The 25,958-nt window shown below is 37.2% G+C and overlaps 5 protein-coding genes, 1 long non-coding RNA gene and 2 other non-coding genes across 8 annotated transcripts; 5 read left to right on the top strand and 3 right to left on the bottom strand.

The window, feature by feature from the left end:
- The first annotated feature begins 4 nt into the window (after positions 1 to 4).
- On the top strand, positions 5 to 4,247 carry LOC126799825 (transcription factor-like protein DPB). Its single transcript, XM_050527081.1, has 10 exons — positions 5 to 93; positions 557 to 791; positions 996 to 1,063; positions 1,252 to 1,295; positions 1,726 to 1,788; positions 1,882 to 2,019; positions 2,125 to 2,193; positions 2,677 to 2,775; positions 3,674 to 3,744; positions 3,825 to 4,247. The coding sequence occupies exons 2-10, from the start codon at positions 622 to 624 to the stop codon at positions 3,985 to 3,987; spliced, it is 885 nt and encodes a 294-aa protein (XP_050383038.1). The 5' UTR covers positions 5 to 93; positions 557 to 621; the 3' UTR covers positions 3,988 to 4,247.
- Positions 4,248 to 4,952: 705 nt separating this feature from the next.
- Positions 4,953 to 7,210, top strand: LOC126796779 (uncharacterized). Its single transcript, XM_050523506.1, has 2 exons — positions 4,953 to 6,493; positions 6,583 to 7,210. The coding sequence occupies exons 1-2, from the start codon at positions 4,953 to 4,955 to the stop codon at positions 7,208 to 7,210; spliced, it is 2,169 nt and encodes a 722-aa protein (XP_050379463.1).
- Positions 7,211 to 8,553: 1,343 nt separating this feature from the next.
- On the top strand, positions 8,554 to 10,513 carry LOC126801119 (dof zinc finger protein DOF2.4). The gene is made up of 2 exons (XM_050528581.1): positions 8,554 to 8,808; positions 8,984 to 10,513. Exons 1-2 carry the CDS (start codon positions 8,758 to 8,760, stop codon positions 10,073 to 10,075), a joined length of 1,143 nt encoding a protein of 380 aa, XP_050384538.1. The 5' UTR covers positions 8,554 to 8,757; the 3' UTR covers positions 10,076 to 10,513.
- A 6,100-nt stretch (positions 10,514 to 16,613) lies between these two features.
- LOC126799042 (60S ribosomal protein L36-2-like) lies at positions 16,614 to 18,123 on the bottom strand. Its single transcript, XM_050526153.1, has 3 exons — positions 17,953 to 18,123; positions 17,637 to 17,836; positions 16,614 to 16,830 (listed from the first exon to the last, which is right to left on the bottom strand). Exons 1-3 carry the CDS (start codon positions 18,052 to 18,054, stop codon positions 16,800 to 16,802), a joined length of 333 nt encoding a protein of 110 aa, XP_050382110.1. The 5' UTR covers positions 18,055 to 18,123; the 3' UTR covers positions 16,614 to 16,799.
- Positions 17,050 to 17,148, bottom strand: LOC126801322 (small nucleolar RNA R30/Z108). The gene has a single exon (XR_007672815.1). It is a non-coding gene; the product is annotated as a small nucleolar RNA R30/Z108 (small nucleolar RNA).
- LOC126801294 (small nucleolar RNA Z107/R87) lies at positions 17,230 to 17,334 on the bottom strand. The gene has a single exon (XR_007672789.1). It is a non-coding gene; the product is annotated as a small nucleolar RNA Z107/R87 (small nucleolar RNA).
- Positions 18,124 to 20,344: 2,221 nt separating the features above from the next.
- On the top strand, positions 20,345 to 22,870 carry LOC126796776 (uncharacterized). The gene is made up of 9 exons (XM_050523505.1): positions 20,345 to 20,519; positions 20,616 to 20,668; positions 20,763 to 21,470; positions 21,768 to 21,897; positions 21,997 to 22,174; positions 22,254 to 22,340; positions 22,442 to 22,481; positions 22,673 to 22,753; positions 22,826 to 22,870. Exons 4-9 carry the CDS (start codon positions 21,816 to 21,818, stop codon positions 22,868 to 22,870), a joined length of 513 nt encoding a protein of 170 aa, XP_050379462.1. The 5' UTR covers positions 20,345 to 20,519; positions 20,616 to 20,668; positions 20,763 to 21,470; positions 21,768 to 21,815.
- A 661-nt stretch (positions 22,871 to 23,531) lies between these two features.
- On the top strand, positions 23,532 to 24,416 carry LOC126800000 (uncharacterized). The gene is made up of 5 exons (XR_007672675.1): positions 23,532 to 23,641; positions 23,730 to 23,819; positions 24,000 to 24,043; positions 24,164 to 24,292; positions 24,381 to 24,416. It is a non-coding gene; the product is annotated as an uncharacterized LOC126800000 (long non-coding RNA).
- The last annotated feature ends 1,542 nt before the right edge of the window (positions 24,417 to 25,958 follow it).

Here is a 25,958-nt window from a genome sequence, read left to right as displayed (position 1 = left end):
GAACTCCAAGTCCAGTTATGTTAATGTGCCTTAACAGCAGCCTCAGGTTTAGGGTTTTCCTTGGTCGCCATTGAGACACCTCCCTCTCTTCAGGTCTGATTCTTCTTCATTCTCTCTTTCTTCTTAAAACTTACCGCCTCTGTTTCGCGTTTACTCTCCCATCTTTACCCAACAAGTTCATCCCTATAATTCCTTCTGATCTACCTCATTTTTATTTCCTCACCTATCAAAAGTAGAACTGTAAACCATTCTAGTCCAATTGGGTATTCGCTTGCATATACTTCTTGAGCCCACTATTAGTTTATTGTTACCGCATAGATCGTATCTGGTTCTCTTACATTTAATTTTAAATTGATATGAAATAAATGTTAACCATACAATGTCGATTCCCTCTAATTTTGCTTAGAAGCTGTAAGCGCTTGGTGTGTTTGTGATAATTTCTATTATGAGGTGAACTTAGATGTAAGGCATATTTGTCAATGTTGTTAGAACAAAATCATTGCTTCATTTGCTTTTTACTTTTAGTTTTTCCTAATTTCTAATGCATGATAAGTAGGTCTGTTGTGCTTCACCTGCGGAGTATCTTCTTTCGGTGCCGATCCTAGTAGCTTCTAGACTGTAATGGAGGTTGAGTATTTGGGGGATTCTTTTGGTGAGTTATCTCGGGGATATCCTAGTCCGGAAACTCCCAAGTCAGCTCCTGTGAGCAATGCAGCTGCTTCTAAGAGTGTCCGGATCTCAGACAGTATGAATTTCCAATATGACAACATAAGTACGCCAGATGTTGAAAAGTGAGTGCAAGCGGCCTATGCCTCATATAATGTTGTTTTATTTATTTATTTATTTTTTCATATCTTGCAATTGAGCAAGAATCAGTTCAATAGCTTTTGGTTGCCATAGCATCCTTTTTCGAGATTTGCTCAGTTAAGCCTATCCACCGGTATGATATGCTCACGTTTGTTATGTATTGTCTTAAATGCTTTCAATCTGTACAGAAATGCAGGAAAGAAGAAAAAGGGTTCAAAATATACATCTAGAGGTTTACGTCAGTTCAGTTTCATGGGTCAGTTTATACTACACAACTCAAGACATGTCCATCTTAACATGAATAAGAGAAAAAAAGTCTTGCTGCATTTGATCTTTCGGCATATGCTTATATAGTTCGTCTACGACTAAATTCAAGAAGCCTAGATATATAAAAGAGCAAGAATTCAAAAGCTGTGGTTAGTGACTAAATGACCTTGTTTTCAGTTTATAGCAAGTTGAAGACCAAGGGAAGAGCAACATATGATGAGGTATGGTTTCTTTAGTTTGTTGAGTAATAATATAGTTTCTCTGGGAGAGAATTATGGAAGTAACTAAGAGATCTATTAGTTAGCTATTGTTTCTTCATCATGTTATTAATCCTTGTCTTTGCTGTTATTGCATATGGCGTTTCCTGGAATCAGTTTGGGGTTTACCTGATTGTATTATAGCTTGAAAGGAATGCTGATTCTAATGTAGAAGTCCTTGTTCGCTGTTAGATTCTGTAATATCTTTTGACTAACAACCACTACCATATACAAGCTTCTGATTAGTTCTTCCATCTTATACCATCGAGTGCCGTAGCATATTTTAATATATGATAATGTTCAGATTGCAGATGAGCGTATTTTAATGATTGATAGTAATTATGCTCAGTTTTCAGATGACTGTATTTTTATAATTGATAGTAATTATGTTCAGATTGCAGATGAGATCATTTCAGAGTTACCTAGAATTTATGGTGAAACAGAAGCTTTGAGTGAGGTTAGTAAATTTAAATGTCTGCATTTTCATAATCTTTGCTATTATTCTTCAATATCCTTCAACTGTTCTAATAATGAAATAATATTTTTTCAGGAAGATGAGAAAAACATAAGACGTCGAGTATATGATGCACTAAATGTTCTTACGGCAATGGATATCATCACCAAAGAGAAAAAACAAATCTGGTGGAAGGGACTTCGAGATTCAAATATTGATCTGGATGAAATTGAGGTCGGTTCTGGGTAGATGTCATTATTATTATTTTAATCACGTGACATGCAAACCTGTTTTGAGATAAGGGTGCTTTGATGTTGATATTATTTCTAATCCTTTCAGGCTCAGCGGTTTAAATTGGTGGGTAGGATTCGTGAAAAGGAAGCTTACTTGAATGACCTGGAAGAACAAGTAATGACATTAGAAATTTAATATAACTGCCACGAACTTACTGGATGGTTGTCCTAGTATTAATTGCTGCATTGGTGGCTTTAATCTTATTCAACCATTGTAGGAAATCTTTGCTAAATGAACTGCATTCAATCTTTACTTGTCAAATTGCAATAACCAACCAGCTAGTAATGTCATATAGGAGCTTTCATGTAACATGCTATGGTCTTTACACCTTATGAGCTAGTGATGAGTTTCACGCACTCTAAGCATATATGTGTATATATGTTCTGTACCATGTATTAAATGGTGAATTTGAAATTTGATAGTATGTGGTCAAAATGTTTTTCTTTGTTCATTTCAGTGGCATTTGGCAGGTGGATTTGGTTTGATTATAATATTGACATTGTTTGTAATGTTCTATCTAATCACATCATTCTATCTATCAGCTTATTTTTCTCATAATGTGTTTCTGTTTTTCTTTGATTTTCTTGGGATCAAAAGATGGCAGATCTCCAGAATTTGATGTTGCGAAATAAGCAGTTGCTCAAGAGTGGAAATAGTCGCCACAAAGGATTTTCATTTCCATTTATACTAGCTCAGGTATATGCATCTCCTTGGTTGTTTCTGGCATTATGATGTCTAGAAAACCATTTAACGGTTCTAGTTGATTCCATACAATCATTAGTGTGAAGCCTGCATGTATCTTTTGATTGCATTATCGATATAAAGTTATCAACACTCATCAACCCATTCTAATGGTTCTACTCTTTACCAACTAAGCCACTGCACAACGGCTAAGAGCTATGAATCACATTATCTTCTTTTTGGATCAAAGAAAAATTAAGAACTAGTTTGATAGACATTTCAAAAGAGGCATAGTATATATGCTCATCAGATACTGCTAATGTTAATGCTGAATAAATGACATTTGGCTTATCACTTGTTTAATAATGAAATATCGTAGGGGTTTATATTAATCGTGCTATCACTGACCAAGGAGTGTGCTGCATGAACTTGCTAGAGTTGGACTGAAGGTCAGTCCAAGCCTCTAGGCTGTTGGGTTGTTTGTTAGGTGGTTGGTGTAGGAAGAAAGACATCCTCTTTCTAGCCATTGTGCAATTAGGAGCAAGCAATAATCTGGTCCTAGGATATACCATCGATCAACCACTTGGTGGCTAGGTTATTTTTGCCTTTGCTAATCAGAATTTTGTAACTTTTTCCTGTGAATACGAAAAACTGCTGTTGGCCATTTCTCATTTGGCTGTTGAAAAGTTGCAAGGGCAATTTCCTACAAACTCAAAGTTTAGGGTTATGTTAAAACCGTTCAAATTCCTACACTCCTGTTGAATTTCTTGGTATTAAACTCAGCTACTCAAGTAGTTGAACTATAATTTTTCTGGATCAACTTTTGTGGATTATGAATAATATTTCAGCAGCTTGCTCTCTCATTTTGTCCTTGGTGCATAGTCTCACCTTTTCTTTTTGATATTTACTCTAGACAAGCAATAATGCTACGGTTGAGATTGAGATTTCTGAAGACATGCAGCTGGTGCACTGCGACTTCAATAGGTACGAGTGCTTTGCCGCGCTATGTAAACGGTATAATGTTGTTCTGCAAAATAAATTTCTGACTTGTGTTTGTTTTACAGCACTCCTTTCTCCTTGCACGATGATACTGCCATTTTAAAGTTCATGCGGTGCCAACAATTGCCAGAAAGTAGAAATGTGTCTCAAAGTTCTTCAGTTTACTCATCTTCAAGCTCTGGCACCACCAGACCCTTTCGTTGGAACTCAGAAACTACTCCAAAATGATAAAACAGATACTGAGATGTACAAGAAGGCCACTCATGGTACGCAAACTACAAAAGAAAAGAAAATTATGATATATTTGTACAAAGTATTGTGAGTAGATTTAATTTTCCAGCAAAAGGTTGTGGAATTTACGAATTTACATGACCAACGATTTGGAATTTGTCTTGTCTGAGACCTCAGTAGCTTTATGAATCCTTAAAGCTGGTTAGCAACTTAGCTTGTACTGAATATTTCAGTTTTGCGTATGAGTTCTCTTGCTTTAGAATCGTTATCAAGCCATCAGAATAGTAACTAGTTAAACATTGTTGCATCTTGAATAACCTATGTTGCACGGACACGCGAAAATGGTCGCGTATCGCGTGTCAGACATGGACACGCGGACACGCGCAAATACGTTCGGACACGCGTGTCTGATTTTGGACACGCGGTGGACACATGAGTGTCCGAGTTGGGCACGTGCGTGTCTGGACTAGACACGAAAATAACAAGGACCGCAGGGGTATAATTGAGATTTAACATAAAAACCCAAAAAAACATAACATCCAGCCTTCACAGCCGCATTCGTTTTCCACGATCTTCATCAAAGACGCAGAGGAAAGGGGGCGGGGGTCGCCATTGCCGAGGTGCTCACCTCTTTTCTGAGCCGAGTTGCTTCCCCATTTTCCACGATCTTCATCAAGGACACACCGAATTGCTTCCCGTTTTCCACGATCTTCATCTAGTCTTCTTCTTCTGTTGGGTATGTTCCTTTTCTCTTCTTCGCTAGTCTGTTTCCTTTTAGGTGTTTGTTAAGCATATTGTGTTGTTTGATCCTCAGGATCATGAGTGGAAGATCAACTCCTATTAGTTCCAGCGCCGGGTCTGTTAATGTCGGGTCTGCTAATGCCGGTTCTAATACTTGAGGGTCTGGAGGTGGAGATGCTGAAAATGAACAAAGGGTAGTAGATGATAAAGTTCCGTTATGGATGTTTGTTAAGAAGATTAGCAAACCTCCAACTGGAGGTAACTGGAGGTGGCAATGCAATTTTTGCAAGCTATACTTCAATGGCTCACACACTAGAGTTAAGAGTCATTTGCTGAAAGAAGGAACCGCAGGTATTGCTTCTTGCACCAAGGTTAATCCTGAAGCATATGCTAAATTACATAAGTTGGTGAATGAGTGCAAGGTGAGATTAGCAAATGCAGCTAGTAGACAAGTTCCTCTACCATCATCAGGACAACAAAAAGGGAGTACTTCGGCTCCTGCTACTAGTAGCCCTGGGGAGACTTATCATGCATATAGGCCATATACACAAGAATTTAGTCAATTTACAGCATCTGACATGGGAAAGAAGAGGAAAACAAGTGTTGGTGCTCTTGCAAAAGCATGGAATAACTCGGCTAGGGAGGAATGTGATGGTGAGGTTGCGAGGATGTTCTACACTGGTGGCCTATCATTCAATCTTGCAAGAAATCCACACTACCGGATGTCTTATGTTCGTGCTTCTACTCTTCCTGGTTATGTTCCACCAGGTTACAATGCTTTGAGGACCACACTACTTGCAAAGGAAAGAAGGAACATTGAGAAACATTTAGAGCCAATCAAGCTTACATGGAGGGATAAGGGTGTGAGTATATGTAGCGATGGCTGGTCCGATGCACAAAAAAGGCCTTTGATTAATGTGATGGCTACATGCGAGCGTGGTCCAATGATGTTGAGAGCAATAAATTGTGAGGGGGAATACAAGGACCATAAATTGATTGCAAAATTCATTAAAAAAGCCATCAAGGAGGTTGGTTATGAAAATGTTGTGCAAGTGGTTACGGACAATGCTCCCGTTTGTGCAAAGGCCGGTGCATTGGTAGAAAGTAAGTATCCTACTATCTTTTGGACACCATGTGTAGTTCATACTTTGAATCTTGCTTTGAAGAACATTTGCACACCTTCTAATATTGCTCAAAATATGGATATGTATGATGCATGTTGTTGGATACAACCGGTTGCGGAGGATGTAATGTTTATTAAAAACTTCATTATGAATCATGGAATGAGATTGGTTATGTTTAATGATCATTGCAATTTGAAGTTGCTTTCGGTTGCTCCAACAAGGTTTGCTTCTACTGTTATTATGTTTAAGAGGTTCAAGATGATCAAGAACGGTTTGCAACAAATGGTGATTAGTCCAAAGTGGGATCACTATAAGGAGGATGACTATAGGAAGGCGGCTTCGGTGAAGGAAAAGTTGCTGGATGTGTTAATGTGGGATGATATTGACTACATCCTTACTTTTACCGAACCGATATATGAGATGATTAGGAAAGCGGATACAGATAAACCTTGTCTTCATTTAGTATATGAATGGTGGGATAACATGATTGAGAAAGTGAAGAATGCTATCTATAGGAAGGAAAGAAAGCAATTGGATCAAGAGTCTACATTTTGGAATGCGGTATATGGAGTGTTGATAAATCGTTGGACCAAGAGCAATACTTCCCTTCATTGCTTGGCACATTCTTTGAATCCCAAGTAAGTGTTTATTTCACTTCCATCAATTGCTTTACTTTTTTATTTGATAGAAGTGAAGCATATGAATTTTTATTTACTTATTTAATTAGGTACTATAGTGCGGAATGGCTTAATGAAGATCCTAATCGTGTTGCTCCTCATAAAGATTTAGAGGTTACAAATGAAAGAAAAACTTGTTTCATGCGGTACTTTGCCAATGAAGATGATAGAAGAAAGGTTAACATAGAATTTGCCAATTTTTCTATGGCCATGGCTCATTTTGGAAGTACAGATGCAATCAGGGATAGGTATTTAATGGAGCCACTTATGTGGTGGGCAGTCCATGGATCTTCGGCACCAACTCTTCAAGGCATAGCCTTCAAGCTTCTAGGTCAACCTTGTTCTTCCTCATGTTGTGAAAGAAATTGGAGTACTTACAATTTTATTCACTCTTTGAAGAGGAATAAGATTAGACCACAAAGAGCGGAAGATTTGATATTTGTGCATACCAATCTTCGCCTCTTAGCAAGGCAAAACCAGAACTACAATCAAGGTAGCACTAAAATGTGGGATGTTGGAGGTGATAAGTTTGATTCATTGGAGGACACTAATGTTGGAAGACTTGAGATTGCCGAACTTTCACTTGATGAACCACAATTGGAGGCGGTTTTGTTTGGTGATGATGATGATATTGAAGTGGGAGTCATTGAAGAAGAGGGTATTGGTGGAGATGAGTGAAATCTAGTTTTCTTCTTTTTATTTATCATGTGTTTTGATTATGAAACTTTGTTTGAATGTGGATTGACTAAGTTTTAATTTTAAAAACTATATTTTTAATATAAAAATTAATTAACGTGTCTACCACGTGTCCAAGTCGGACACTTGAGATTTTGACGTGTCCGCATATCGTATCGTGTCGAATACGGACATACGTGTCCGTATCCTAGCAATATAGTGAATAACTAAATTTAAAATATTATTATTTCATTGTAAGATTACTTTGTAGTTCTTTTTGGTAGAGAGGTAAAACACGATGTTATTTGGTGTAAAATGCATGGGCGCAGAACAGAGACGAAAGCCCTTGGTAGTTTCATGCAGATTATGGTTTGCTAGTTTCAGTTAAAAATCGTAATTTTTTTATCATCTATACAAACAGACTGTTTATTTTGGTGTGAGTTCTACATCTATATTCCATACAAATCGATTACCAAATTTGGGTGCGTATTCTACATCTATGAAAATATTTTAATGTTGACATATTTATAGACTGCAAAAGCCCTTGGGAAGATTTTTCACTTTTTGACCATGAGGTGAATCTATATCAAGCGACTGTAACTACGCGTGATTTTGACGACGCGTGGAAATGAGCACATACAGAGACAGAGAGGAGCTGTATAATATTCCCCCCGTCCCATGCAAAAGAAATAAAGCCGAGTGGGGATGGAAACAGACAGCGGACTGGGCTTAAAGGGTTGGTCCGGTCGGACACTTCGACTGTGCCACTCATTCCACCACCACCAAAACTTCAAGGCAACCTCCCCATACTCTCCCATACATACAAGAACCACCTTTTTTTTGATTATTTTAATATTCATTTACAACTATTTACTTCAACATATTCCCCATGCATTTCGTTTCCTTAATCTATCACCCATTGAATATTTCCATCTCATTATACAATCTTATAATATCAAAATGGGGGTTTGGTCATGTTTAACAAGATGATTCTACTCCATTATCTTAAACTAAACATCAAGGTTGGTCTACATACACCGATTTTTTCCATGCAAAATTAGGGCCACTAATCTCTTATGCTTAACAATTAGAGAGAGAGAGAGAGAGAGAGAGAGAGAGAGAGAGAGAGAGAGAGAGAGAGAGAGAGAGAGAGAGGCTTATGAATTAAGAAACAAAAAAAACCTCTTCTCAAAACCCTAAAAAGCAATAAAACAAAAGGAGCAGTAAGTCTTAGACGCTTAGTGAGGAGGTAACAAAACCAACATCAGCAACCAACTGAATCCTTAGTATATAATACACAAAAGCCCCCTCCTTTATTTTTGCTCCTTCTCCTCTCCCAGCTTCCTCCTCCCTCTTCCTCCTTCTCATCTTTCCCCTTTCTCTTTCTCTTTCTTGCTCACTCACTCTGTGTCTGCAAATTGTTGATGTGATTCTCTCCACTACTAGCTAGCTGAGTATTATCTCCAAAAAAACAAAAACCCCATCAACCTTTACAAAAGAGATAAAAGAATTAAAGGGCGCCACAAGACTACAAGATATAGATCATCACCATGGTTTTTTCCTCCATTCCAGCTTATCTAGATCCAGCCAACTGGCAACAAGTAATGAATCCAGAGTTAGCTTAATTCTCATCTCGTTCTTGTTCTTCAATCTTTTCTTTCAAAAGCCAAATATTCGTCTTGCTTTTGTTTTTTATCATCTAGCTTCTTGAATATACCACAGATATTTGATTTCTGCTTTCTAACGATCTTTGAATATGTTCCTCTTTAATTGCAGCAACCAAGTCCTCATCATCATCACCATCACTTATTATCCGGAAGCAGTAGCAATAACAACAACAACATCAACAACTCTCAGCTCCATTCTCTTCCACCTCCCCCGCCACCACTTCCTTCAAACCCTGGCGGTGGTGGCAGTGGACCTGGAGGTGCGGGCTCGATCAGGCCTGGTTCCATGGCTGATCGAGCTCGCATGGCTAACATCCCCATGCCTGAGCCAGCACTCAAATGCCCGCGCTGTGAGTCCACCAACACCAAGTTTTGCTACTTTAACAACTACAGCCTCACGCAGCCCCGTCACTTCTGCAAGACCTGCCGACGCTACTGGACACGTGGTGGTGCACTGAGGAACGTCCCAGTTGGAGGCGGCTGCAGGAGAAACAAAAGAAGCAGCAAAGGAGGAGGAAGTAGCCGGTCTAAATCCCCCGTCAGCAGCTCGGACCGCCCCACCGGTTCTGCTAGCTCATCCGGTCAGGCAATTCCCTCCAACAGTTCAACTGGAACTGTTGATATGATAGCAGCCGGGTTGAGCCCTCAAATTCCACCACTGCGTTTCATCAACCCTTTCACTGACCATCACTTCGGCGCCAGTGAGAATCTCGGCATGAACTACGGCGTGAACTACGGCGGTGGCGGAATAGGGGACTTGGGCTTTCAGATAGGGAGCGGTTTAGGTGGAGGAATCACTAGTAATCCTACCGGATCGCTTTTCGAGCAGCAATGGAGGTATCAGCAGCAAACGCCGTCGTTTCCTTTCTTGAGTGGAGGTTTGGATCCTCCTCCTGGTTTGTTTGAGGGCGGTGGAGTTGAGTTTCCGGGATATAATCAAGTGCGGCCGAGGCTACTATCATCCGGTAGCAGGGTTGGGGTTCCTTCGCAAATGGCTTCGGTGAAGACGGAAGATCCTCACAATCAGAATCATCAGCAACAAGAGATGAACCTGTCGAGGCAGCTATTGGGGATTCAAGGAGGGAATGATAGTCAGTACTGGATGAACTCCGGTGGGAATGGGAATGGTACTTCAACAACTGCGTGGACAGATCTTTCCGGTTTTAGCTCTACTTCCACTGCCACCAATCATCCTCTATAATTATAGTCTGAGGTTTTCTCGATTCCTTGTGTGTTGCAGCTTCCAATATTAGCTCTAGAAATTAACTCTAAACAAAATTAATGGTACTTCCACATCCGACTCGTAGAAAGAGTACTAAGAAATGTGAGAATGGGGGATGGGTTGATGATTTCATCTTCATGATCAATTAGAAACCCTAGAAATGGTAGGTTTTTCAGTTATTTTCATTTGCAGCTTTGCTTCTACTACGCAAACTTGTTTTGTTTTTCTTTTCATTCTCTTTTCTTTCTGAATTTAGTTTCAAAAGGCCTTGTATGAGCTTAATTAGCTAGCACGGTCGCAATACTAGTGAGTGTATGAGTTTATGGAATCGATTTGAATGAGAATATCAAATGTTTAACACAAGTAGCTAGTACTATTCCATGTGTTTGATCATGTGCTACCTGATTCTCTGATGAAATTAAAGTTGCTTGGCTGGCATTGTAATCTGATCCTCAAGTAAATAACATGTTCCAATTAATTATTGCATTTCTACGAATATTCAATCTGCATGTTGAAATCTTATTACAAACAAATGACAATCCATTTTCTTCCGTTATGTGTTCAACTTTGCAAGGCCGTGCAGTACAGTCAATATCATAGTGATATTTCCTGCTAATTAAGAAGTGAAAACAATGCTGTATATTTTACAGCTTTTGTGTTTGTCGGAGATTTAAAGATTAACTAACATAACTTAAATCGTTTATTCATATATATCTTTAGTAGTAAATGTGTACATCCATTAAGTTTCTATTTGAGTCTTGGTTGATTTTTGGGCAATTAAGGGTCATATATACCTCATAGCAGCAGCTACCTGAAGCAAAGGCGATTTCCGATCTTGACTTTGATTTATTGATGCCACCATTTAATTAATTCTTGAAAAGCTCACTCGTAAGCTTAACTAGTATGGGTTTAGCTTGCAAGTATATACTAATATATTGTCAAAGCAAAAAGGCAAACTTTGTTTGACAACAATAACTAATAAAAGGAGCTACTAAACTTCCGGTTTAAGCAAGCTTATATATCAGTGACTACATGCATGTACGTATATCCTTGTGTGAGTTCTGATGTGTGTAAAACTTTCGTTTTTGAAACTTTGAAGTACGGTTCGTCGTTCTGGCTTACAATGTCTATGACGAACAAAAGGATCAAGGAAACATAGTAGGCCGTATCCATGATGTGCTTCCCCTAGTTCTAATTTTAAGGGATGGCAGGGAACTAAAAGAAGCTAGCTAGCTAGAATGTTGACTATGATCGATGCAAAAGAAAAGCCATAGATTTTGGCAAATTAACCGACGTAAATTCGTTTCGATCTGTTCCCATTGCAAACTTCGATGAACAACATTCCCTTAGGGAATTGGGATATACCCAGTTAAGAAACTGCTTTAACATCTGTTGGACAAAGCGCCATAGATTTCAGTAATTCTGAACTCGATCAAACTATTCTGATATAATTTCCTTTGCTGGCTTCAAATGGAAGACTCGGATATATTCTCAGGTCAGTTTCCACTATAGCCTTTTCTTTTTTGTCTGAAAAATAATGGAGATCGACATATAATCGTGAGTTGAGTGACATGGTATCCAACTCTCCCAAAACCAAATCTTAGCATGCAAAAATATTATCTCTTATTATAATTCACTACAATGCGCATGCATGATCGGTAGGCATGCATGCATGTATTACTAAAATGATTGATATCCCAATAATTGGAATGTACACTAACCAGTGATTGGGTTAGGCGCCATCAGATGAGACTAAGATATATATTGTTCCAAATCATTCTGTAATAATAGTAAATGTACTTATGCAACAGGATCGATCAAATATGTTGAGGCTATAATCGATGATGATGAGATCATAAGAATCCAGAAGATGATGATTTCGGACAAATCTCTCAAAAGACGCCAAAAGGACACTCAATTCCACACCCACCGAAAATTCTATTCCATTCCATTTCCATTTTCGTTCCCAAATCCCAACTCATAGAAGAAGGAATAGACAGAGCTAGAATGCTTTCCTTTGCTTTGGGTCTTCAACTTTCATACTCACCCACATTTAACAAATTAATAGTAACCCGACTTTTCTTGTTCTTGTTGGTTGCGTTTTCTATATATCTATTTCGAACACGTAAATTTACTACACTACTCATTTTGTCATAGATTGAATTGAAGTAGTCAAACAGAGAATATATGTCTCTCTGACCAGTAGTACTATTTCGCTAGCAGACAAGTTACTGTGTTGTCAGGTCCCCTCGATCTGACATGGCAGAGGGATGTGGGTCCCGTTTTCCCAGATTGATTCGATGCATCGTTAGCACGCGCCTCAGGAGCTGCGTGCAACTTTCTTTCTCTTCAACTCAGCTGCCCTAACCCTAGCTTTGCTACAGTACTTCTGGATTCTGAGTCGTTCTTGCTTTGTTCTTTCATTAGCTACAATTTCTGACATGACACTGTGAGCTTGTCTAATCTTCTTCTTGAGCATAAATTTAATGTTGAACTCATCAAGCATGATATCATATATATACTTGAAGATTTGCAGGGCTGAGGTCAATTATTTACATTGAGATGATATAAAATATTGGTAGTGTTTGTGTCTGTGCAAGTATTAGATTATTCTGGAAAGCAAATTTGTCAATGACAGTTTGGATTGCATGCACCGTGGTATCCGATCGATCAATACAGAATAAATGGTTCATCATGAATAGTATTGCTTGCGGGTTAAGTATTTAGTGCGCAGCCACATTGGATTTGTCATCCTAATTGCTTCCATTCATGTATTGATTTGCGATAAAATATGTGTCGTAAAAAATTAAAGCATCGACCTATATGCATGTAACCTCTAATAAGTAAGATGAAATCAATGAAGTGCATGTTGTGACGCAAAATTTGACATTCGGACAAGATATGCTCTTACTTATAAGAACATTTGCGTAGAATTAGTTGACAAACATTACGAATATGTTTAAAGTAATATTATTATAGGGTACTTAGGATTCGATCAATTACATGTAGCAGTGGACAGTTGCATACCAAGTTTAGTTAGTCACATACTGAAAGAAAGGAATCTATGTAGGGATCGAGAGCGAATTCGGACTTGCTTTTGCAAGAACCAATAAAGCATATTCAAAACCACCGTAAAAATTAAAGGAGGAAACACACACACACTCTCTCTCTCTGTAGTACTCATAGAATAATGATAGAGGAGCCTGTTAGCATCACCATCTTTCTAGGGTGTGTAGAAATCAGAGAACTGATCAGTGGAAGGAATTAGAGTAGATGAAAATTATTATGATCCCAAAATTGAAGATATACAAAGATTGGAAATTTGGGCATCTTATTCTCAGTTCTGAATAAGCTGTGGTGAGATTGATAAATGAAAAAAGGTCGCCATGACTGGTCCAATACGCTGTTGTACGAACAATCAAGTTCTAGCATTCGAAGGGGAATAACAGCTCAGAAATCAAAGCCGGCAAATATTTTGCTCTTTTTACTTGTGCCTCATATTGATGATGATCACATGGGTCTGTGTGATCAGTCAGGACATGCGCTCTTCTTTCTTTCTTTCTCTCTATCACACACAATTATATACGCAGAGTTCTCAGAAGCAGAATAGTAGCAGCTTTCTCTTTTGACATGTCCTGTATCTTGCCTTGATTGGATATAAACATTCACTGTCTAAATGCAGGTTAATCCTGAACATCAATCACCTGTGTCTCGGTTTAAAGAAAGAAAGAAAGAGACCGAGTCCCGGCTGTTGTCTCATAAACATATATAGACCTAATCGATCACTTTCTCTACTGCTATATATTGTATAATGCATGTGTGTGTAAATATATCACGCCTATTTCAGTATTTCAGAAATAATATTTGGACTTTAACTAGAACTTGTGGCCATTCAATCAGTGTTGTTTTGCCCTTTGAACGATACAAATCAGACTATAACTTTTTGGAGTGTACAACCCTGCAATGTTCATTCCTCAGCGAATCGTGCCTCTCTCATTTTAAGTAGATTTGTCATCCATTTGAGATTCATATTTGACTCTACAAAATTCACTTCGATGTGTAGTCCAAATGGCTTCATGATGAATGAAATAAATGGCTGAGGAGTTATACCAAGTTGAGATCGATCTAACCATTTTGAGTATTTAAGTTTCTCAAATTTTCTCTATAAACATAAACATATCGATCTCCGACCATCCTTCAACTTGCACATGAATAATCAGATAGTCTCCACTTTCTTTCCCTCAACTTAGCGGTATGAGTAATGAGTTAGTGTATCAACGTATATCTTGGATATTACATTCAACGTCAAAGAAGTTAATATGGAAATATACTTTGGCTGGAAAGTTCAAGCAACTTCGAATTTGGCTAACAACTTGAGGTTCGGGTAGCAAAACGCATGTTTGCTTTCTCCCAGAAAATCTTGTCCAAGGGATGATCATATTGATCAGATTTTAATTCCTTGATAAATTAGTATAAGATTCACTCCATTATGTCTTTATATATTATAAGCTAATGGACTAATTGATTTTGTAGTCTTATGTAAAGTGGATTGTCCTGTACGTTATTTGTCTTTCAATTAGTGTACGTAGAATAGGAAAGGTAGTCCTTCAATATCATAATTTACGTTGCCATACATGGTGGTGTGGTGTTGACATGATTGATACACGAGATATATATATAATGATATGCATGGAATGGATGCTTATGTAAGAGAGCACTTACTCTGTTTATCAATTTATAGCCACAGCAAACAAGGGTTCTCAAAAGCATAAAGAAAATAAAACTCTTACAGTATGTTGGTCCAAGGCTCCAAGAAAACCCTGTCCTTGTCACAAAGATGGATCATCTCATAGAGATTTTCGGTATTCTGTATCTACAACCAGATACGAAATTGGATTGTTAAACGTATCTGCTACATCGATTAATATAGAAAAAAAAATGAAAATGGTATTCTACTATTCCACATGTCTTCAGTTGTAATGTCGAAATCGATTCTTCTCTCTGCAAAGACGAATGTGATGGGAAAGAAATTAAAATCTTGCCACACAGCTTGTCTTCTTCGTTTGGCGTTTGGAGCATTCGTTGTGATTCCGCTTTTGCTAGCTTCTTGTTGTAGTTCTGGGCCTTTTCCAGGCTTTGGATAGAACTTTTAGGTCCAATAATTTTGGAGGGAAATGTTTTTTCATGGTTTCACTTATCCTGTTATTGGAAAAATTGTTTTCTTGCAAAGCAAGCACTTTAGAAAGGTACCGAGCCATTCAGATTCATGGTGGCGACTGGAGAGTGTTAAATCGTTCAGTTACGTTGATGAGACGGAAAATGCAGCTAATGTATTTGGATTAGATTCATGATCGATTGAGGCTCAGATAGATTCCTTTGTCACTTTAGTGGTGATCTCTTTCTTTTTGATCTTGATCACCACCCTTGTAACATCATGTTTATAAAGTTTAAGTGTCGACTTAGCATTCCTAGCCAAACCAAGGATCGATTCGGTATCATCCTAAGCATGTCTTAAGTATAATTTGTGTTTTTACTCGCCACTTTGCGTTCACGACTGGCATGACCTTGTCAGAACTGGGAACATTTGGGTCTGCATGTGTTCCAAATTTTCTCCCGAGAGGTTTCATTTAAGACTCACGTATTAAGCTTGTTTAATTCTAATAGAAACAGAGTTTGATTGCTTGTTCCTTATGCATAATGAGAGGTGAAACTTGTTTTGGAAACATGGCATGTACACCAGCAAAAATAGAACTTTACGAGCACATGAAGATATCGGGAGGGAGAGAGAGAGAGACGTCGACCAGAGAGTCGCTTAGCGTCCGCCTAGATTACAAATTTTCTCTGCCTAGACATAAAAATTATCCACACCTAACCCGCCTAGTGTTTCCGCCTAGCTCCTAGTGTCCGCCTAGACATACAGTGTTTCCGCCTAGCGTCTGCCTACATATCGCCTACCCTACCTAGGCATACAAAATATCTCTGCTAGCGTCCGCCTAGTTTCCGCCTTGACATACAAATTTTCTCATGAATTTCTTGGTTTACAACAACTCAAAGTGAACTTTGGAGTTCCAAGATATCTTTGCGCCCCTCCCACCCCTAAACGAACAAGAAATAATGGTAAGCTGGTGCAAGCAACTGCACCGGGAAAGCAGCCATTTACAATTTTCTTCTGCTCTCGAACCAGCCCCCAACATTTCTAATCCAGCAGGAGCAATTGAAGAAGTTTCTGCCCGGTCCAGTCATTCTCCTCCTACCAGTGCATCATAAAAATGCTTTATCTGAGTGTCCTATTATGATCATCGATGGTGATTCAAAAATATAATATCAACAAAATTTTGATAAAATGTTCTCCGGAATTCAGGAATGAATGTTTGCATCTTGCCAAATTGATGTTGGAAAATGGATTTTTTGGAATTGATCAATTCCAATGAACTGTTTGGAATATTTGCTTAACAGGGAAATTTAAATGCTTCCCACAACAGCCATTATATGATCTCGACCACCAGAAAACCGTTCAGGAATATAAAGAGAGATTCAGCGACTGATAGCAGAATAATAAGACTAAACAAAATATCCTCTGCATAATAAACCAAATGGTCTCAAATAGCAATAAAAATACACTCCCCCGACAATGGTCTAATAATACTTCACCAAATATCCACCAGAGTTCAAAATTAAATCTTGCCCAAGCTTGACAATTAGCTTACTTCTTTTTCTCTGTGGTACCACCAGACCTGCGGAAGAACCAAAACAAAGAAATCAGATTAACATTGCTTGTTTCAAAGTAGTCAAAACCACATTGAAAGAAACTGGTTGATAATTTAACAATTGAATAAATAAGAAACAAAATAATTAAGACTGCCGGCCCATATACAGTATCAAAGCCTATGAATACCCTCTTCTGATAGCAACACAAGGAACTATCAGAACAGAAAACTAGGGAAAGGGAAGATTTGCTCAGTAGTGGCGATAAATATTAGGTTCGATTCTGCCAACAAATTTCCTCAACCTTATATCAGAAGAGGGAGCTTTGTATCCTCACAGCAACTTCCCATTTCCCACACACTAACAAAAAATAATACAACAATTGCACGCTACATACAAAACTAAAATTGAGAATTTCTGGATATATGAATGGCGCAGTTCAGCGGGGGGATGTCGACACGCAAATTTCTCTACAAAGAAAAGCCTGCATTCCAGTCTGTTGAGCTTGAAATTACTGAGTCATCACTGCCATTTTCTCTTCCTCTATTATACTACTGTAAAAAAAATCTCACAAAGGGATGGCCATGTCTGAACTACAAATGCTCGATACACTTGTTCTATGTCCTATCAATATTACTCAAGTCAGGCAGCATGTAGACAATTTCACATACTTGAACAGTCACACAACATTAAAACATACATAAGCAAATCCAAGTACACATAAACTCCCAATAGTACGCAATCCTAAGTAAACAACCTAGCACAGTAATCAATCGAAAACACAGTTTATAAACGACACATCATCAAGGGGGAATAACGTGGACAAATTACTGACCTCATCTTGCGGAGAACATTGGACATCTCCTCTCTCTTCTTCTTAGCCCTCTTGTGGGTACCCAACTTTCTCTTGGCGACCTTAAGAGCACGCTTGTCCTTGCCGACCTTCAAGAGCTCAGTGATCCTCTTCTCATACGGAGCGAACCCAGCAACTTCCCTGATCAGGTTCCTCACGAAGTGAACCCTCTTGCTTGTTTTCTACACAAACCCAAAAACCACACAACATGAGTATCCCATTCACACAAACACAACCCAGAAAACACATGACAGACTACAAAGATGAAACAAGCAGGCATTGAGATATGGATCTTTACCCCTTTACGGTCAGAAGGGCGAGGAGCCAGTTCCTTCTTGGTGGTGACGTGGCCCTTGTTCAGACCGACGAAGAGCCCGGTCTTGGGCTGCGACGGCGCCATTTCGTGGAGACAAAACCTAGATAGATCTTGGCGGAATAGAGAGGGCGGCTCCTCGACTGTATACTGAGACTAAAACCCTACCTCTTCTTGTGCGGCTTTATATACACTGCTTTATTTGAAGGGTTTGCCCAGTACGACGTCGTTTTTCTAATTTGGGATTGGGCTTTTATAATTTGGGTGTGTTTTGGGGAGCCCAGGATGTGTTGGTGAGTTAGTTAGAGGGAAATAACGTTTTATGTTGGACTAATGGGGAAGCAGGTCCATGGTCACAAGTCCATTAGATCTAGGTAAAAATGTCATTTTGCACTATAAATTTAGTCATAATTGTTAGTTTGCACTCCGAATTTGTAATTAAGTTAATTTATCTCTTAAATTTGGTAAAAATAACTGATTTGCACCCCTCCGTTAAATTTAATGTTTCTCATCTAATTTTAATTCATAATTTTCTTGTCATTATATATTTATTAATTTTTAATAATAAAATAACTGAATAAAATTACTTAAGAAGATGACTTGTTATTACATTTTTATTTTTCGAAACATGTTATTGATTTATATATTTATTAATTTACGTGATCCGGTATGTTAAAACATATTAGAAAAATATAAATAAATACATAATAAGATAAAAAATTTAAAATAAATGTGCACATATATAATTATATATATACATAAGATTTGTCTAAGTCAATTCCTTTCCTTTTATCCAAGTTACTTGGACATTTTCGAGGTGCCCCTAATAACCAACGAAAGAGTTATTGCGAATTAAAGAAAAACGAAACAATGAGATTATGGAAGTAAATATACACTATATTTGAAATGGGTGGGTATGTAGAATATATAATTTGAAATAAGATTAAATATGTAAAAAAAAGATGTAAATACATAATTTGATTAAAAAATAATCCTTTTTTAAAGAATATTAAATATAAAATGACAGTCTTACCCCTCATGCATGGCATGTAACGCAAAATTAAATGAAAACAGTTAAACTTAACGGATATGGTGCAAATTGGCAATTTTTATTAAAGTTATGATGTATATTGACACAATTGCAAGTACAAAGTATAAATTGAAAATCTTAGTCAAATTTAAAGTGTACTTTGACAATTTTGCCCACATCTACAAAGGGAACAAAGATTTTACTTGCGTATCAAACGTATTCAGTCGTATTCGGCATTTACGTGTGTTTCCGGTGCGCTTGCAGACATGACAATTCCGAATATTAGTCGGACCCGATTTGCAAACACCCGGGTACAGTGGAATAGGATTGAAAAGGTTTATACAAAGACAAGTTATCATTGAGTTTTAAAAAAAATCATTTACAGCCCCATGGTCCATGGATTATTCACCGCAGTGTCATTGTCATGCAAGCTCAATTGTTACAACATCACCGCCACGCATCAATCTTTCATTTTATGATTATTGGACGAATAATGTTGATGACTTCTAATGTACAATTCAACGCCCCATTCGGTAACAATCAAAAGTACTGCACCGAAGGTTGTTAAATTTTGTCGTCACACGTAGACAAGAGTACAAGTATCAGGACAGCCAGACGTAGAAGGCAAGGTAGATCTACCATCAAGAAGATCGAGTAAATATCAAATCTCGATGCCCTCAGGTTCCATTCTCCTTCCTTCACCAGGAAGACTAATTAGCTTCGGTTGTAGTGAAACTCGAAGCCAACTTACAACCTTTCGGCCAAAACTATTTTATCCTTTTCAGAAAATATATGCAGAAGCTTTCGGCCAGAAACATAGGCCTCCAATTAAGGACCAATTTGGTTAAAGCTTGGATTGCACATAATAATAATAATATAAATTCAAAACCTTTCCCTCCCTCTTTGATTCTTGTTAATATATCTGGTGGCTAATCAATCCAGAGGCGTAGATAATTGACCACAAATCCAATACCTAAAAGCAGAGACTGGATAGCAGCAGGTTGGCAACCAGAATGGGAAACAACTACAGCGAAGAGGTCAAAAGGAAGAAAAAAGCATCGCCCATCCAAGAAAACAACAAAAGCATAACGCACAACTTGATCATCATTCAACTCGTCTTCATAAACATACCTCTTTCAGATTACTCATATCTCCACTACTATAATTGGAAGCCATCTTTTGGTGTCAACAGCTTCACTAAATTTTCAAACTCCTTATAATACCCATGTCCAGACAAGAAAAAACTTGCAAACAAAAACACATAATGGGGTAGTATGGTAAAACACGCAGTAAAGTGAAAATATATCAGATCAGAGAATTGTAATGGGGACGTGGGATTGTGGGATACTAATTTCAACTCTGAGAGCTTGGTGCATAAATGAAAAACTGCCACACATCAACAGAGAACGAGGGAGGCGAAAGGAATGGCACGATGTCGGAGGTTATCGGAATTGATATGGGTTCCTTTAAAAGGAGGCACCGAACAAAGAATCAACCAAATTCAGAATCACTCTTTACTAAGGTGAGGCTGCCGAGTTCTATTCGAGAAATAAGTATTTAATATCTATCGATTTAGTTCTTGATGTATGATATTCTGGGTTTTCTTTCAATTTCTTAGGGAAAGCAATTGTCTGCGGGTCTGGCTGCCGAATTCTATTTCAAATCCCTAATGTAATTGTAATTTCTTTTATCTCATATTCAATTTGATTCGTAAGTGCTTCTTGATCTCCGCACTAAATCTTTTCCTCTCTTTTTATAATTTCAGACTATTAACCTTCGTTTGATTTTGGGGTAGTTTGAATTGGCACGGTGGAGCAACTGTGGAGGTTTCTGATCACTCCTTAGTTTGTAAAATTGTATGGTTCAATTTTAAAGTAAAATCTTTAGTAGTTTGTATTATGTAATCTTGAAGATCACAGGGAATGTGTAGGGAGGCCTTTGCCATAGCAGGTCATCAAGCCTTAATAAATTTACTTCTAAAGAAAAAACAACTCTGTTTTTGGCTTCTCTCAAATCCTTTGGTATCTTTCTTGATGAATGAGATGCTTATGTTGTAACTTTTGGCATTTTTAGGCTTCTATAGCATAGTTTAATGTGAGATTTGATCTTTATTGTAATTTGAGTAGACATGATTATTGATCTTCAACTGTTTCTAGGTACATGTCTAGCACTAATTATTTTTCAGTTCTTAGCAAATTGATAAAGATAAGCTCTATGTTTGCTGCACGTATTTGGGATGCTGGGATTGGATATGAAGATTGAATTTCCATTTATGCTACATAACATCACTCTCTTAGATTGATTTTGTTACACAGTTATCTATGCAATATTCAATCAAATGAAAATTCATTACAGGTGGCTCGGTTCAATTCAATCTATCCAGGTGGTTTGGCATCATACATCAAAATTGCTAGAGAACTATTAGCAGATTCAAAAGGAATCCATGAATTCATTTGATGGCTTTACACCTTCAGTAAGTCACTCAGGGCAGAATATCAGTATGAAAAAGATTATCTGAATTTGTGTGTGTTTGTTAGCATTGAATCAACCTGATATATCCAATCCCATCATTCCATTTCATGTTTAAAAGAGATTATATGTAATTGTTCATCTACTTTTCATGCCACCAACAATATGATTTACATTCATTTCATTCCTTTTCCATTTATATTTTTATCGTGTGAGAGCTAACTTCTATATATGCGTATTTGTTAAGATGCTTCCTACTGTTTACAAATCTGAAATTTATTTTTGTTGTTTCATTTTTTAGTTTTTGTTTTTACAAGCAATGAAAAATGATATGTAATCCACTCAACTAATGATGGCATACTTACAACGAAGACAAATTTTGGCAAGAAGATATGCACATTATCAAGCACAGAGGAAAGAGAGCACAAAAAGTATGGAGATAGAATTCAAAACTTTAAAATTTTCTACTTAGAACCTTAATTTCATTTGGAGCTACGTGTTTAATGGTGCTCATTTTCATTGGTTTGTAGGACACATAAACAAAAATGTTTCGTTGTATTCAATCGGGTGGCGCAGGACAATATATGAAAAACAGAAATCTATCTCAATTCGTGCACCTGCTTGGCCAATGGGAATATCAATAAAGATGAACAGTCATGATCTTAGGAAAGTGATTTTGAAAGAATGGAACAAGAAGAAAGAAGAGCAGTAAGTTTTATTATTCTCTCTTACATTAAATTTACTAAAGAAAAAGGTATTTAACTTTATTTATACGTGATTCCCACAGTTATCAGTATGAAAATGCACATCAAGAGTTGATGTCTCATTCGATTTCTTACATTAGACGAACAAAGAGAAAAGTACAACGAATTAGGTATCATTGTCGTGCCTTATTTAATGTATCAAGAAAATTACATCTTTATCTTATTTTTCCGATTTGTTATACCGAATAATAATGTTAACGTGTACCACCAGGAGAAAAATGCAGTGTATGAATACATCTTTCCTCGATAAGGTATTAGGCTATTAAACCAAACTATTAAACCCTGAAATTTTGATGAAACCTAATTCACACTTTTTAATGTAACCTAAATTGCATTTGGTTCCTTATGCCTGTTGAATTCACACTTTTTAATGAAACCTGATTTGCATTTGGTTCCATATCAACCTATTGCCATTTTGAAGCTCTGGTCATTGATGTTATAGTTCTACATGCAACGGACTGTTCAGAATTTAAGCAACAATTGGAGCAAGGCTGTTGCAATAAAAAAAAAGTCAAATGTGCTGGTACGTTTTCAAAGTTTATCTCAGTTAGTTATTTAATCAGTACCAATCTTATATTCCTACAATCAATTGTAGATTGAAGATCGAGTGCAAGAAAACGGATGGCTAAAGTGGACTTAATGAAAACGTTTTGGACTTCATATGCTTCAAAAACAAAAAGGAACCTGGCATGGATACAGTTGGCTGCTGGAGGACATTTAGAACTTATGTGTATAGGAAAAAAAGTAAAACATGTTACAGCAGTATAATGTTTGTCTTAGTTACTTTAACCTTTCAAAATTTCATTATACCATCTTTCATTAGTCTTGCTAGCATGACCTTGGATAACTTCAGTGTCTACTACCTAGATGTTTGTGGTGTTAAATTGGTTTGTATATAGTAGCATATTGCAGTTTCTTCCTCTGTAGCTTCTACCTTTGTATTTGGGGATTTGTGTTCATGCTTTCAGCATAAATGAAATATTTTCTGACGAAAAAATGAATTAAGGAATGGACATGACTTACCAATTTACTTTCACTGTTGAAACCAACAGTTTTGAAGATAAACTTGCCAATAAATAATCAATAGCCTGATGGGGAAACACCTAAAAATAATCTTTTTTTTGTGTGTTAAGTTCCGTATGCAAGTACATTTCAAAAGGAACAAAAGAGAGCAGAGGAAACAAATGTCCCATGATCTCCATATGAAGAGGACGAACAACTGTCGGTTTGGTGCACGACCTCAAGCTATGACGTGGGATACAATGGGTGTACATATTATTTTTTTCATCAAAATTCACCCGTCTCAATTTGCAGTTCATATGAAAGAAGAAAAGCTAAGGACATCACACTCAGTGGGAAAAAGAAACTGGGAAAAAGAACATCACAGTCAATGATCACTCATTCACTTAAGGTGAGACTGAACATATGATTTTGAGTCATTTTGTGATTCCGTTTTCTATTGATTTTGGGTGTTTCATTGTTATGGTTTCTCTTTGAAGGTTTTCTATGTGTTACTCTTGGTTATTGGATATAATCCATGTTTGATGATCGGAGTTGCGTTGAAGACTAGATGAAACTTTAAGGAATGGGTGAGTTCTATTACAAACACTAAATCTCTATAGATTTCTTTTTCCTCAGTTGTGGTTTGTCATGCACCTATCTTTTTTTTTATCGCTAATATTGTTCTTTCGCAACTCGATCTCTTAGTAACTACATGGCTTCTTTTAAAAGTTTTGGAATTACGTTTGATGGGTAAAGTGGATTTACAGATTTTATGGATATGGTTTCTTCATCACATCCTCTGCCATACCAGGTAGCATCATGTATTTTATCCTTCACTACATACAATGAAACAATGTTTATGAGTTTTTAAAAATATACAATGATCGATGTTTCATACGTAATACGTAAGTACTATAATTGAATGGTATAGGGATCATCCCATGTTCAAGCAACCAATGTAGGGAATCGAAGTACAAATATATTCCAAGGAGAGAGGAGACGATCAACGAGTTCTTCACAAGCTACATTACAACAACCTCACATACTGAATGAAAATCAGGTCAATTCTCATTTGTTACGTCTAAGACATTTGAGAAGTTCATAACCTTCCTAAATATATATATTTTTAAATAAAATTTCATTCACAGGAACACACCCGCGTTCGTGCTCTAGATGTACAAAGACAGCGAAGAACTAATTATCAAAGAGAGAGGCGACAAGCATTGAGCTCTTCACAACGGGTGGAACTTTTAGCTCAAAGACGTGCTAATTACCACATGCGGAGGCAGTCGCGAAATATATGTGCGGAGGACACAACCAGGACAAACCAAATGGAAACAATTGCCGGTAACTTACTACAAGAGAAACAATTACAACAGTTTTGTATGGCCAATTTTGAACATGTATATTTTTCACTTATGTTGATGGCCTACATGTAAAAGCTTTTGCATATACATGTGTCATACATATACCTGAAAGCACCAGAGTTTATTGAAAGCACCATAGTTCTGATGTTGTATACCATAACCTACATAAGTTTAAGAAATAAGTTTGCTATGTTGACAATGGGTTCCAACTGTGTACGCATACCAAGACACATGAAAATCAAAATCATGTCAGAGTTTAATCTAAATTATATTTACACAACTGAAAATTGTTGTCGTTTTGTTTGATACTTTATGTTTTACTTTATTCACCAATACATCTACTATACCTGCAAATCATAGGTCAAGAACAGGGAAATCAGTCTAACCATCAAAGCACAACACTTTCAAGAAGAGAGATTCAGAGACAGCGGCGTCGAATAAGTCAACGAGCAAGTCAAAGAATTAGTAGAGCCTCAATGAATCGAACACAACGAGATGAATATCTAGCAAGACGACGAGCTCATTATCATGGTCAACAAGTCCAACAACATGATACAAATATTATGGGGCAAACTTCAAATAATGAGGATAACACCCGAGAGCCAATTAGAATGCGCTTAAGGCATATACGCCAACTGGCACGGTCAGATATGTCGCAAATACCAAATCATGTGATTTTTGAAAACTCTACGAACAATAGCAATGCCATTGTTGTGAATGAAGGTATTACAACTAGGAGAAAATTTTAAAAAATTATCAGAGTCTTTAATATTTTGTATGTCTTGCTCTAATATATGAAATCTTTTGGGATCTTTAAAATACTTTTGTATTATCCTTAAATATTTTATTGATCAACATATCTATTGTACGTGTAAAACTTAGGTATTGGTGAAAACAACCAGTCCAACCATCCAATTAGAGCATCTTTTGAAAGAGAGATTCCTAGCGTGCAGTATTTTACAAGTCAAATAATTTGTAATCAACAAGATGCTTATCTTGCACAAGATCTCCGCCATATAGTCCAACCTCATGTAGTGGCTAATGGGCAAACTTCAAATCATGAAGATAACATTCAAGATTCAAGTAGGATGCGCTTAAGCCATATACGTCAATTGGCACGTTCGAATAGGTCGCAAGTACTTAATCATGGACTTAACGAAAACTCTAGAAATAATGATGGAGTACTACTACATGGAGGTATTAATTTTATAACATTCATATATTCATCAATCTTTTTTTCTTTTCAATTGTTAGTACACTTAATTGCATGTTCATTATAACAGGAACCTCTGATAACCAAATCCCTCAAGACCATGGTTTTCCCCGTGTACGTCTTGGAGCTAGACGTCGGGGACCTCA

This window comes from Argentina anserina, chromosome 6 (assembly GCF_933775445.1).
Source record: "Argentina anserina chromosome 6, drPotAnse1.1, whole genome shotgun sequence".
Classification (NCBI taxonomy): domain Eukaryota; kingdom Viridiplantae; phylum Streptophyta; class Magnoliopsida; order Rosales; family Rosaceae; genus Argentina; species Argentina anserina.
This window is presented reverse-complemented; position numbering and strand designations above follow the sequence as displayed.

Excerpts from the sequence above, each read along its gene's own strand:
- LOC126799825 (XM_050527081.1), top strand. The coding sequence starts at position 622 with ATGGAGGTTGAGTATTTGGGGGATTCTTTTGGTGAGTTATCTCGGGGA. Across the intron at positions 1,789-1,881 it reads AAACAGAAGCTTTGAGTGAG|GAAGATGAGAAAAACATAAG; the intron begins GTTAGTAAATTT and ends ATATTTTTTCAG. Across the intron at positions 2,020-2,124 it reads TTGATCTGGATGAAATTGAG|GCTCAGCGGTTTAAATTGGT; the intron begins GTCGGTTCTGGG and ends TAATCCTTTCAG.
- LOC126796779 (XM_050523506.1), top strand. The coding sequence starts at position 4,953 with ATGTTTGTTAAGAAGATTAGCAAACCTCCAACTGGAGGTAACTGGAGG. Across the intron at positions 6,494-6,582 it reads GCACATTCTTTGAATCCCAA|GTACTATAGTGCGGAATGGC; the intron begins GTAAGTGTTTAT and ends TTATTTAATTAG.
- LOC126801119 (XM_050528581.1), top strand. The coding sequence starts at position 8,758 with ATGGTTTTTTCCTCCATTCCAGCTTATCTAGATCCAGCCAACTGGCAA. Across the intron at positions 8,809-8,983 it reads ATCCAGCCAACTGGCAACAA|CAACCAAGTCCTCATCATCA; the intron begins GTAATGAATCCA and ends CTTTAATTGCAG.
- LOC126799042 (XM_050526153.1), bottom strand. The coding sequence starts at position 18,054 with ATGGCGCCGTCGCAGCCCAAGACCGGGCTCTTCGTCGGTCTGAACAAG. Across the intron at positions 17,837-17,952 it reads GCCCTTCTGACCGTAAAGGG|AAAACAAGCAAGAGGGTTCA; the intron begins GTAAAGATCCAT and ends GGGTTTGTGTAG. Across the intron at positions 16,831-17,636 it reads AATGTTCTCCGCAAGATGAG|GTCTGGTGGTACCACAGAGA; the intron begins GTCAGTAATTTG and ends GTTCTTCCGCAG.
- LOC126796776 (XM_050523505.1), top strand. The coding sequence starts at position 21,816 with ATGATGGCATACTTACAACGAAGACAAATTTTGGCAAGAAGATATGCA. Across the intron at positions 21,898-21,996 it reads GAGGAAAGAGAGCACAAAAA|GACACATAAACAAAAATGTT; the intron begins GTATGGAGATAG and ends ATTGGTTTGTAG. Across the intron at positions 22,482-22,672 it reads ATACATCTTTCCTCGATAAG|TTCTACATGCAACGGACTGT; the intron begins GTATTAGGCTAT and ends TTGATGTTATAG.